General features: G+C 41.9%; 1 protein-coding gene across 1 annotated transcript in view; it reads right to left on the reverse strand.

Annotated features, from left to right (window-relative positions):
• Asph (aspartate beta-hydroxylase) overlaps nucleotides 1–13,118 on the reverse strand; it is a 210,404-nt gene that overhangs the window by 118,170 nt on the left and 79,116 nt on the right. Inside the window, exons 8-12 of the mRNA XM_051160059.1 lie at nucleotides 12,128–12,184; nucleotides 9,827–9,859; nucleotides 7,108–7,146; nucleotides 6,549–6,584; nucleotides 2,145–2,189 (exon numbers count right to left, since the gene is read on the reverse strand). Of these exons, the coding sequence (XP_051016016.1) occupies nucleotides 2,145–2,189; nucleotides 6,549–6,584; nucleotides 7,108–7,146; nucleotides 9,827–9,859; nucleotides 12,128–12,184 (210 nt within the window). The remainder of the gene's footprint in view (nucleotides 1–2,144; nucleotides 2,190–6,548; nucleotides 6,585–7,107; nucleotides 7,147–9,826; nucleotides 9,860–12,127; nucleotides 12,185–13,118) is intronic.

Genomic DNA, 13,118 nt, shown 5'->3' on the forward strand with positions numbered 1-13,118 from the left:
AGTAACTATTAGGTTAGACCATGAACCGTCGAAAAACCCACCGCGCTAATGCTCAATGAGCTGTTTGTTTCCTGCCTTGTGACTGTTTGTTTGTACGGTAGCAATGCCTCGTGGTATTAACACTAGTAAACACATCATTGTGAGCTTTAGCAAGGGACAGTGGGAACGTGTAACCTAGTCTTGGGATGGTCAAGGCCGGCAAGGACTTTGTATTCTACAGAAGTCCTCGGGTTCAGAGCTCCAGAGATGGGCTCTAGCGAGGGGACAGGCCCGAGGGCCACGTTTCTGCAGTCCCGGCGAGCGGACAATCAACACTTTGGCGAAAGCAATCAACTGACCGAACCAAGATAAAATTAATAAACTTTGATTGTGTCTCTGTACAATTATATAATACAAACTGCACTGTGATGTGACACTAAGTCCAAGGTATAGAAAAAGAGTAATCCCTGTGCAAAGGCTCCAGATGGCTGCTGTGGACTCAGAGCCTCACACTTTCTTGCCGCAAAGTCAAACTACAGCCTCAGAGAGTCTATCTGGTCTAGGGGCTTTTGCTGGTCCCAGCTCTTTGTTAGTTCTTTCGGAGTTCCAGCTCCTCCTGCTGCACCTCACAGAGCAAGCTAATTAATCTATAAACAGAAACAGCCACACCCACCAACTGAGGCTTCATCACACATTGGGACCTGCGCCATGGGCCACACCTTTATTTCTATGTGCTTTACTAAGGCTGGTAAGTATCTCGATTTTCAATGCGCCTTACTCCACTACCCTGGTAGCCAATTGGTATTTTATGTTTATGTCCCAAACTAATTAGGGCCTTGGTTTGTAAGACACTGACATTGAAGCACAGAGATTTATAGGCTCAATTCCTTTCGCTGTAGTTAGGTCAATAATAAACAAAAAAGTATAGACTACAAATAGAAAATACTCTTTAGAAAATTCATTATTTCTCAGATTATTTCTCAAATACATTTTTAAAAGGCCTATAACAATCAAAATGCTAATCCTACAACCTGCTCTTTCTGTCAATGTCGAGCAGCATTCAACATGAAGCAGAAAACCAACAAAAGTGTCAGCTTCCCTTGCCATGCCTGCCTATTCTGAAAAACAAGATACACACTGCTCCAACCAAATTACATAAATTTGGATCTCTAAATTAAATGTTTCTGTGTATTAATTAACATACATGTACAGGGTATGAAAACAGCCAATGCCTAAAACACATCCCCCAAATAAGCCAAGGCACAACTAAAAACACTCATTAGCTTTTTCATTGGCTCCTTTTTATTCTGAAATTCAATTCATTTTGGCATGTACAATTACTTCTACCAAAACCTGTAACAGGTATCCACATCAATGCTAAAGATCTGTGTTCCATACAATCTGAAAAGGAGCAAAAAATGAACCAAGATGACACGAAGAGAAAAACAATAAAATACAGAAATGATAAAATACAACTAGAGAAGAGATGCGAGAGAAAAATCTCATAAAAAACACTCTGTTCCCCGCCCATGCTGATATGGTCACCATTGCTCCCTGCCCATGCCGATATGGTCACCATAGCTTATGCCACCTCTGAAAAGCCCCTGACAGCATCAGCCTTGGCTCAAGGGCTGCTCCCACCCTAATTCCCTGGGGACAGGGGACTCGGGAACAAAGGAAAATGTAGGTAGTGGGCTCCATGTGGTGGCTAAGGGTCCTGAGCAGCCCTGGGCACTGCTCTCAAGTAGGCTGAGAAGATGAGGAAGAGAGGAAAGTCCTAACATACACACTATTCCACTTTTACCTGAAAAACCATTTCTATATCCACCAATAAACACCCTGACAACCAGAAAGGGAATGAAAACAACGCACAAATCCTAGTTTATGTTCCCACCAGCATTTGCAACAGCAAGCTCATATAGAAATTTGCTAAACATCTATTTAATTCTACACAACACACATGTATTAGTCCAAACCAGTGGTATTTTCTTTCCATGACTCTATCATGCCATTAAAACACAAATGTCTTTTTTGTTTTTAAGTACAGAAATCCTCTTAAGATTTTGACTCACTATAGATCTGTTTCATAAGGCCAGTTTAACACCGACAGTATTTTGAATTTAAACAAAAAAGCAAAACATACTAGATCTAAGGAAATGTCATACCTGGTGGTGTGTCTTGCTGTTCCTCCACGGAGGGGTGATTTATTTCTAAAATTAAGCAAAGCAACAATCCATTACATGCTACGTATCATGGCTGTGCTGGTCATTTCTAGAGAATTCACTACGATTGTCATCAAAGCATTAGTTTTTTTACACCATGACAACAAAAGACAACTTGGTACAGTTGAGCGAGGCTGTGTGTGCACTTAGGAAACGTTTGCAAAACAGGCTTCAGGATGTGACCTGGCTAAGAGCCAGGAGACGGGCACTAGGTCTTAGGTTTTCTCTACAGTTTTGTATCAGACTCAATAAGGAAGTGCAGGAAAGACCAGCTGAGCACCTTGTCACACTAGTGGACAGGTCAGGGCCTCAGGTATGTGCACGCACTCTCTCTAGCGATGCCTAAAAGATACTACTTCTGCTTTAAGTCTTGTCTTGTAGTTGTAAAACCAAATAACATTTAAAAAAAATTAAATTGTAAAAAAATGTTAAAAATCAAACAGAATGCCCAGTAAAGTTATTTTGGAAATAAGATGAATCTGTATTTTATTTTTATGTTTTGGTGCTATTGGCTGCGTAAGGAAAAAGGTCTGAGTGCATTTCTGGGTTTGAAAACTCACCAAACACCACCAATCCCTTAGCTCAAAATCCCACCAATCCCCATCCTGGAAAGTCTCACCCTGGAAAACCCCGTCCCCAAGAAGCTTGCCTTCAGCTCAGTTCTCACCCACACAAAGGCAGCCACCCTTCTGGGGTCTTCCCTCCCTCTCCTGTGTGAGGTTTGTTGTGTGATGTGACTTTATGGTTTGCCTTGGCTCCCAGCTGCCAGGATACCTTTCCCCTCAGAGTTGTAACACACTGAGGAAGCCTTTCCTCACAGAGCTGTAACACTTACACACACACTAAGTTTGGAGCTTTGCACACCAGCATGAGCTAACCACTGAACTCTCCATCACACAGGAGCGAACATTCTAAGATGACTTGGAAGATGTAAATGTGGACTTTGAACGTCTTCTCTTTCCTTTGCTGCTTCAGTTTGAGACAGATTGCAGGCATCACCAGCTGATTATAGGAAGACAGCAGGCATCACCAGCCAATCAGATTCACTCTATTATCTCATCTACTAATTTCTTCAAACTGAGAAACCCAATGAACACTACCTTAGACATAAGATAGCTCCTTGAGAATTGTAAGATGCCAGGTGTAGGCGGCACACACTTTAGATTCCAGCTCTGGGAAGGCAGAGGCAAGAGAATCTCTGTGACTTGAGGCCAGCCTGGTTTACACAGCAAGTTCCATGACAACGAAGGATACATAGAGAAACCATGCTTCCAAAACCAAACAAAGACAGGGGTGCCTCCACAAACTGATGCACCAACCAGGGGCATTGCAAGCAGAGAACCTAGACCCCTTGTTCAGATATAGCTGATGGTCAGCTCATTCTCCACCTGGGGAGGGGGAAGTGGGGGGCTGTCTCTGACAAGAACTCTCATGCTCTCAATATGACCACTGCCCCTTGGCAGAGAGGCCCCATGGGAACACAGAGGAAGGGGATGCAGGCTAACCAGATGAGAGTTGATAGGCTGTGGTCAGACAGTGGGGGAGGAGGACTCCATCTGTCAGAGGTCTAGGGGAGGGGAAGAGGGTGGGAGAGGGAGGGAGGGTGGAAACAGAAGATAAGAGCAAGGGGATTACAATCAGGATGTAATATGAACAAATTACAACTTAAAAAAACGAAAAAGCAACAAAACACAAAAAAGAAGGAAATTGTAGAGGATTTCATTTTTAAAGTTTTTTTTTTAATCTAATGTGAAAAATTAATATGCCTACTTTATTCATTTTTCTTCTCAGTGTAACTTGTTTATAACTATGAAAATTATACTCAGAATAGAATATTAAAAGTATTTTACATACAAGGAAACAGAAGGCTGGGTAGGAGACCAGTGGACTGTATATAATCCCAAATCCCAGCATTCCCCTGTTCTAGGATAGCCTGGGCTACATAGAAAAATCAGTCTTAAAAAACAATTACGTAAACTAACACCTCTGTACGCACTTTAAATAAAAAAGCAAAGTAAACAGGGACTGGAGAGATGGTTCAGCAGTTAAGAGTTCATGGTGTTCCTACACAGGACCTGTGTTTCGTTCCCAGCACCCACAGTGGACCACAACTGGCTATAACTCTCATTCATTCCAAGACAACTGGTACCTGCCTCTTCTGGCTTTCATAAGCAGCAGGCACACGGGCTCTGCACATACATGCTGGAGGGCAACATACTCATACAAAGAAATTTAAAAATCTAAAGATAGAAAGAAAATAACAACAAAAACCACAAACACACACACACACACACACACACACACACACACACACACACACACACACTGCCATCTGCTACTGCCCGTACACTACCATCTTCGTTTTCACCCAGTCACTAACGTCACACTATCAAATATACTATTCCAAGTTGACTTAAACTTTCAGCTAAGTCTATTCTGATAAGAATTACATTCAACAAACTCATCTGAAAATTGCATTAAAATATATATATATTTTGGTCTGTGATTTTAAACATCAAACAGCTCATTAATTCTACCAACACAACCTGAAAGCGGTATCTATGCATGGTGGTTACCCATGACAGTCAACTTGATTAAATTTGGTCATGCCTCCTGGGGCACTGGCAGGATTAACTGAGGGGGATCCACCCACAAACAGGTCAGATGTGCAGAGGCTGCATGGACAAACCCCAGTGCCTCCTGCTAGGGAGCAGAACTAACCCACTGTATGGCCATCTGCTACCAGAACTGTGCTTCTCTGGCTGGCCTGAAGACCAGCAGCTCTCTGTGACTCTTCAGGCCTTCCTCACCACCTTGAGGCTGAGAGGCATCCAGCTTTGTACACTGACTGAGCAATTACTAGGTCTCAGGCTCTCCAGAGTACAGCCAGGAATGTTGGGCTGCCTAGTGCACATCAGGTAAGCCAACCTAAAAAATAGCCTGTTGTAACATATATTCATTATACAGGTTCTGTTCCTCTAGAGAGCCCTCACTAATACCACGATGTTGATTATTTTCAAGGAAGGGAGGTTATATAAAATTCTCCCAAAGGTTTTCTGTTTTCTAGTACTCATTGACTTGGAGATATTGAAGGGAAGTGAAGGCAAATCTCAGTACAGCTGTCACCAGCACCCGAAGATGACTCCTGTCAAAATACAGACGGTACACAGGGCCTGTGCAGGCATCTCCCCATTGTATGCTCACAGGAAGGTAAATCTAGTCACCAGCCCATCACACATTTCCTCAGATTACACTTCCATGCATTCCACAGCTGGCATCAAGCTCAAAAGCACAAAGTGTATCACAGTGATGTGCTTACTCATGCCAAAGGCTCTACCCCCAGCCTGACAGAAAAAGAAATAAAAACTCTAAGAGTAATTCTGTGAGGAAACTTCTCCTTACTGCACATCTCCTATGGCGGCTCTTGGCTGAGAAGACATGCATGCCCACACAGTGAGCTTCAGGAGCCCAGGGAGGGGGAGGTGGGCACTCAGCCATTGATGCCTGTAGAATCAATGTCAACCAGAATCACCTATATCTCACCGGGCCTTGTTCCCAAATGTTCAGCACATCATTAAAAAAATTAGAGTGCAAACATCATCGCCCTGTGTCCTCCTCAGCATCTATTGTGAGATTCAACCCAACAATCCACACAAAACATTCTGTATACTAAGAATTACTGGATCTGTTCTGCTGAAATACCACTACTTAATGGAGTTCAACCAACTACTTTTACTTTTCAGAAAATACCTCTTCATTTCCAAGAAAATCTATCAACCAATTAAACAAGCAGTAAGTATATTCTTGTCTCCTCTACCTCATCTAAATAATATCATGAAGCACGCAACTTCCAACCCATCTCCACCCACCTCGTCCACTTGGATCAAGTGCTTCTCACCAGCTTGCCTGCTCTGACATAGTTAACTTACTGGAAAACAGGGGCAGTTCTGCAGCTGCACCTGTTTCTCTCACAGCAGCCCATTTCTGTCACTGTCACTGCACTCTTCTTTTATGTGTCTGGCCCCCAGCATGGCAGCCTCGTGGAAATGAACCCTGTCTGCTTCATGAACCCCAACATTGCTTGGTCCTGAGGCCTGGGTAAACACAGGTCAGCACACACATTTTGAACAACCTGATCTACTTCAATGTAGAATATAACCTCCCAGCTGGCCATGGTGGCGTACACCTTTAATCCCAGCACTCAGGAGGCAGAGGCAGGCAGAGTTCGAGGCCAACCTGGTCTACAAAGTGAGTCTAGAACAGTCAGGGCTACACAGAGAAACCCAGTCTCAAAAAAAAAAAAAAAAAAAAAAGTATAAAACAAACAACAACAACAAAAAAACCTACCTTCTGAAATTATGCTGGAATCTTCTATGGCATTATCTAAAAAATAAGTTTAAAAACCCAAATACATTATATTAACTCATGTCCACTTAGATCAGTGGTTCCCAACCTTCCTAAAGCTGTGACCCTTTAATACAATTAATTCCTCATGTCATGGTGACCCCAACCATTAAATTATTTTCATTTCTACTTCATAACTATAGTTGTGAAAGGGTCATTCAACACCAAAAAGGGGTCACAGCCATCCCTCAAGTGGCCAAAATCCACTCAGAAAGCTTTCAGCTTTACTTAGTCTAACTTCTGCTGACATAAAATAAATATTCCATAAACATAAAATGTATAGTTCATTACAGGTTTAAAATGTCATGCTGTTTTATACAAAGGCCTAGATTAGCTTCAGATTTTGATATCCGCTGGCCATCCTAGCATCAATCTCACTGTAGACACCATGTTTGACAATTGCCAATTACTTTCTTAGTGGCTTGAAAAATCTATTATATTTCTTATGCCTCTGCCTCACGGCTATGCAGGTGAAAACACAGAGTTAACAGGAAAAACTCACCTGAAAGCTCTATCCCTTCATTTTCTGAATGTTCATATACTATGAAGTAAACAGAAGAGAAAAACACACACACACACACACACACACAAAAGTCATGTTGCACCAAGTAACAATCAAAGGAGAATGTACTACAGGTCTAGCCTTATTTCATTTACGTATGTTTTAACTCCCAGGCTTACTCACTAACAATGTACATTACAGAGCAGGGACGGGAGGAGTTTGGCTAAATGCTGTGGAACAGTCTGGGTTCACATTTAGCCACAAGGTAGCCATGAGAGATGGTGATTTCACATGCCCCTTCCCTCACAAGGCCCCTCCCCCACTCACTAATTGACATTTCTGGCCTTCCTGCCTGTGTGAGTGCCACCCTACTAATTATCCTTGGATGCCACTTCTCACCAGGCAGAGTCTCTAGTTTGCATAGGGATTGGTTCTCAGAAGGTAACCTGGGGGACAGACAACCCCCGCTGCTACCCTCTTGGCAGGAACTGGCTGACAGGACCTTTAATTTACCATGGTAACCAGGGCCCAAGGCCCATTCCTGCTGCCACCTTATTGACACAGGGGCCGGAGTTTCTGTGCTTGGATGCAAAAGCCTGTATCCTCATGGCCCTGACATCCAACAGCAGGCAATTTCCTCAGTCAACTGACCTTCTAAAATGGTTTCAATGTCTGGTACACCAAAAACAAATCTTCTACCCTGCCTCAGTGGTAATAAATCTATTCACATATACATTAACTAAGACTGGTTTTGAGTACTGACTATCTTTTAGACGTTACTCTTGGTATTAGAGTACAGTCGTGTCAGCGGCCAGTTAGCATTTAAACACTTGCGAGCAGACCTCTGCAGACCTCAGGAGAGAAGCCAGCTCTTTCCTGAGCTAGATGCCCTTTGCTCTGCTTCTTCCACCTCAGTCAGATGTCTTCAGTAACTGACACTGGATTTCCTGTCCTCTACCCCCTCCTACCAGTGCCTGGAAACGACCCTGTGAGAAGGGCAGGGAAAAGCATCACTTCTATCTCTTAACAACCAGTCTTTCTCCAACCCCCACCCTGGGCTTGCAGGTCCCTTTTCTTACTCTCAGTCTTCCCCATCGCCTGGTCCTTTTCTCAGCAGGCAGTAGGGGTGTGATCTTAGACACTGAACCTACCCTTGAGCCCACTGTCCTCTCATTAGAGGATTCATAGTCCGGCTCCAACTACCAGTGGACATTGATCGGCAGCATTTAAATACGTAATTTGGGGATAGTAATGCTGTGTCATCACTTCTTAGTTGTACACTGTAGAATAGAATTCATGCTTTGGGAACATCTGTGAGGTGGAAAGGTGGTACTTGCTCTGACAAACCATGTGTTTACCAGGTTCTGGAGAGTTTGATGGACAATGTGGATGATGTTCTCCCACCATTTGTACCTGATACAGCTTCACTTATATAAACCATAGAGATGCAAAGCATTCTACCAAATCCTGAGGTCACTTTAGGTCAGGTAATGGTCACTACCCTTTGTTAACATTTAAAAATAACACTTATTATTAATACTCTGCCTGTGAAAAATATTGCTATTAAGTTATTATATCCAACTTAACTCTTATAGCATTTGATTTTAAAATTCCTCTACAGCTAGTCTGAACACTGCTGACTAACATGTTTTTAATTTCATGACAATGATTAGAAGTATGCAGAAAAATATTCCATATCTTAGCTCAAGAAATAATCTTTAATGTCTAAATTTCCATTTTCTCCTTCAAATTCAAGACTAAAAACTTAAATGCTACCTCAGTGGCCACGATTTTTAATTTTTTAAATAACTGTGTGTACAGACAACCAAGGCTTCTCGCTTCTATCACATTAGAAAGAGTCATTATTGTCAGTGATCTTGGTATGTTCCCAAATCTTAAACACACACAGAACACATTAGCATATCAGACCTACAAACAGACATTTGCAATTTTTCTTTTCCCCGTGCACTTTGTCAGCTCTCAAGAAGCTATGACTCCTTGAAGTAGGGCTCCCACAAGCCCCATTCACAGATCTGAACTTCAATGCTGCCGTCACCTAGAGCACAACAGGTCAGGTCCAGCATGTTTTCTCAGCCTTCTTCCTTTATATTTAGTTGCCCTTAGCTGACTTCTGTCCTCACACTGATGTCAGAAAGGTGCTCTAATTAAAAACAACATTTCACAGACTCTAGTTCTTACTTGAAAAATCTTGAGCAATTTATCTACCTTCCCAAACCTTACTTCTCTTGCCTGGAAAACATATCTATTTCATGAAATTTAAGAAAACAGTGCTAGAGGTGACTGGAGACAAGAGCAGTCTAGTCACCTAAAGGCCAGCCTGCCTACCCCCACCCTACCCGCCAAGGGACTTTCAGCCAGAGCCCAGCTCTAGGTCTTTCCCTGGCAGGACAAAATGCAATGGCAAGTCACCTCCATGAGTGGATGGTTTGTAGAAACAAACCCTGACTGAAGATGATTCATATTTTCGTCAAGAGCTATAACTATAAAATGGCATCAATGCTTTAAATAGCTTATAATTGCAATTTGTAGAAAATAAAATAAAGTATATTTAGGCAATGGGGGATTCACAAGTTATTTCTTTCAGGATGATAGTTCTTTTGGACGCTGCATAATAGTTATAGATTAAAACATAGTTCTTCACATTTTATACTTATTTTTAAACAACCTAGTGGCTTAGGGTTAAGAAATATTTACAAACCTGGTTCATCATAGTCTTGTTGTGTTACTTCCTCTACAAAAAGAGAGAGAGAGAAAGAGGGAGTGGGAGAGAGATTTAAGATAAAATAAGTATTAAACAAAATATTAAAGCTGTGTAACTGTAAAAAAAGAAACAAATATTTAAAAATATTATCTTAAACACAGATTTCTAATTAATATTGCAGTTACAAATGTTTGTCTCTACCCGAAAGGAATGAATGTGAAAAAAAAAAAAGAAAATATTTTTCATAAAAATTCCTTTTAATAATCTATAAAGCATTAGCATTATGATTTAGCAGCTTCCTTTGTCACAGTGGGGCTCCCAATAGATGAGACAGAAGCACATAATATTATTTAATAAACTAACTTTGGTACAGGACAAAAAGTCCCACTAAAGATACGTTTCTATTCTCTGAAAGAAAAGGGCACTAAATACAGACAGTAGCACAGAAGAACCTGCCATGATCAGAAGTGAACAGCAATGCTCATCGAATACCTGTGCTCTGCTGCAGCCCATCAGCCTCTGCTACTGCATCACTGAGATCTAAAAAGAAAGAAAAGAGTTCGCCAAATAACGAACAGCATACACATCACAGAATCACAGACGCCATTCTAAAAGAGTCACTAACTGATTCTAACCTGCAGCATGTTGTAAGATAAGACACTGTGGTAGTTTCGATATAAAATGCCCCCAAAGGCTCCTCTACTGGAGGCTTTGGCCCCAGTCAGTGGCACTAGCAAGAGGTGAATGGGTCATAAAGGGTTAACCTCATCAGTGGATTAACCCAGCAATCAATTAATAGATGAATGGTGTGTTAGGAGGTGGGGACTTATTGGAGGAAACAGGTCACTGTGTCACTGGGTGGGGGCTAAGTCTTTGAATATGCCTTGCTCTCCCCTCCCAAGCGTCTCACTTCCTGGCTACCATGAGGAGGGCAGCTTCATTCTGTAATCTCCTCCTGCTGTGTAAGATTCTGCTTTGCCTCAGGCTCAAAGCAATAAAGTCAATAAGCCCAAAACTCAAATATAGATTCTGGGCTGGGAGGTAGTGCAGTGGTAGAGTGCTTGCCTTGTATGTACGTGGCCCTGGGTTCAAACACCAGCATCACCAAAAAATAATCACAATACCACTAATAAAAATCTTATTCTATGAGCTGAGAGAAGTCATCCCTCCTTGGTTTGATCCTGCTATCGCGCTCCGGGATATATTCCTCAAGATATGTAAGTCTGTATGCAATAGGGACACCTGCACACTTACGTTTTTTGTGACCCTATTTACAGTAGCTAAAACATGGAATCAGCCGGGGTGTCCTTCAACAAATGATTAGATATAGAAAATGTGGTATAAATAAAAAACTATGTTTTATTTAGCCATAAAGAACAAAACTATGAGCCGGCCACGGTGACACACACCTTTAATCCCAGCACTCGGGAGGCAGGGGGCAAGTGGATTACTGTGAGTTTGAGGCCAGCCTGGCCTACAAAGCTAGTCCAGGACAGCCAAGGCTACACAGAGAGACCCTGTCTTGAAAGAAAAAAAAAAAAAACTATGCCATTTGAAGTAAATGGATTGAACTGCAGATCATCAAGTTAAGTGAAGTGAGCTAGAATCAGAAAGATAAATGTTTTCTCTTGTGTGGAAACCATATTTTAAAAGGGAGGAAGAGGAAGAGACGAGAGGGAAAGAAAGGAAAAAAGAGAAAGAAAACACAAAACATAAAAGTAGAAGGGGAACTGTTAGGGAAAATGAAGAGCGCCTGGGAGCTGGGGAAGGAAGATGGCAGGGTACCATGTAAATATGTAATGTGTACTATGCAAATGCATGAAAACAGGATAACGAGAGCCATTACATTAATAAAACTAAAAAATGCCTTTCATCCTTTAAAAATTACCTCTCCCTGCTATTTTGTCACAGCAATAAAAACTAACACATGTACTACTACTCTCTTTTAATAAAATTTACCATTGCAAAAAGTCCGACAAGTTGCTGACTAGTTGCCAAGATGGTAAAGAAGAGACTAAGGCTTGCACCCTCCTGACTCTAGGGCACCACACCTCTTCATTTCATTTCCTTATAACAAAGATAATCGCAATGGTGGCTTAACAAAGGCATTCTCTTCCCTTCCTTTACTTGCAATGCTAAGTGATGTGCACAAAACTGTCATCTGTGGAATACAAACAATGGAAGGAACTCTGACGTGACCTCTGCGAGGAATCGAGGAAACCATTTACCTTGACTCCAGCCTTCCTTATTTACAACCGGCAACAGAAGTACACATTGACAGTTTTAATATTTACAGACCTGAGTTTTCCTGTTCATTCATCAACTCTTCCACATCGTTTGGATGGTCCTGTGATGCTATGAATTAGGAAAGAGGAAGTTTAAAATGTCTCAAATCAGGCTTATATATGACTCCTATCATCGGAAAGCCACAAATCTACCATGTTCACCCAGACAGTGGACATGCATGAACTGTACTTAACGCCAAATACAAAGATAAGGCAGCTTCCAACACCAGCTCATTTATAGCCCAGGAACAGAGCAGCAGAACTGTGCTCTCTTGTGGAATATAACATTCAGCTAGTTAGGAATCCAAAGCGTATGAGGGCAGAGCACCAAAGGACAGCGCAGTCAGTCCTGCTCCTGCGAGAAAGAGCGCCTGCTACACGGGGTCTCTACATGGGGACTGACTGGATCCGACTGTAACCTGTCCAGTGTTTGTGGATCCACAGCACTGAAGTGATTCAGATCCTGAAGGCCACTCAACAACTTTGAGAGGGGCGGCTTAAACTAGAAAAGAGGCATGTGTTTCGATACTACAAAAACTAGTCAACACAGGCTACGAGAAAGATGATGAGCACAGCCATGTTTTCTGGGGTCTCAAGACATGCAAGAAAACATAATCTAGACATCTCACTGATTTCATAATTTAAGGCTATCAGTCATGCATGTGCATCGCCTTGCTTTTGTTTCTTTGTCTTTCTTTTGTTTTGTTTGAGACAGGCGGGTCTTACTTTATACCTCTGGTTGGCCTCAAACTAATGTAATTCTCTTGCCTCAGCCTGTTGGATGGTGTGAGACACCATGCCCAGCTTGGTTTTCTTGTTATTGTCTTGTTATTGTTGGTGTTGGTGTGTGTGTATATGTGTGTGTGTTTTGACAACCAACAACCTTCCTGCCTCCACTTTTCAAGTGTGAAATTATAGGTATATACATACCATCAAAACCAAAAGCAGTTCTCTTTTATATTTTGACAGAGTAATCTCACTACTTGGGGGTTTTTATTCAGGAA

Source organism: Acomys russatus, chromosome 2 (assembly GCF_903995435.1).
Source record: "Acomys russatus chromosome 2, mAcoRus1.1, whole genome shotgun sequence".
In the NCBI taxonomy this organism is placed as follows: Eukaryota; Metazoa; Chordata; class Mammalia; order Rodentia; family Muridae; genus Acomys; species Acomys russatus.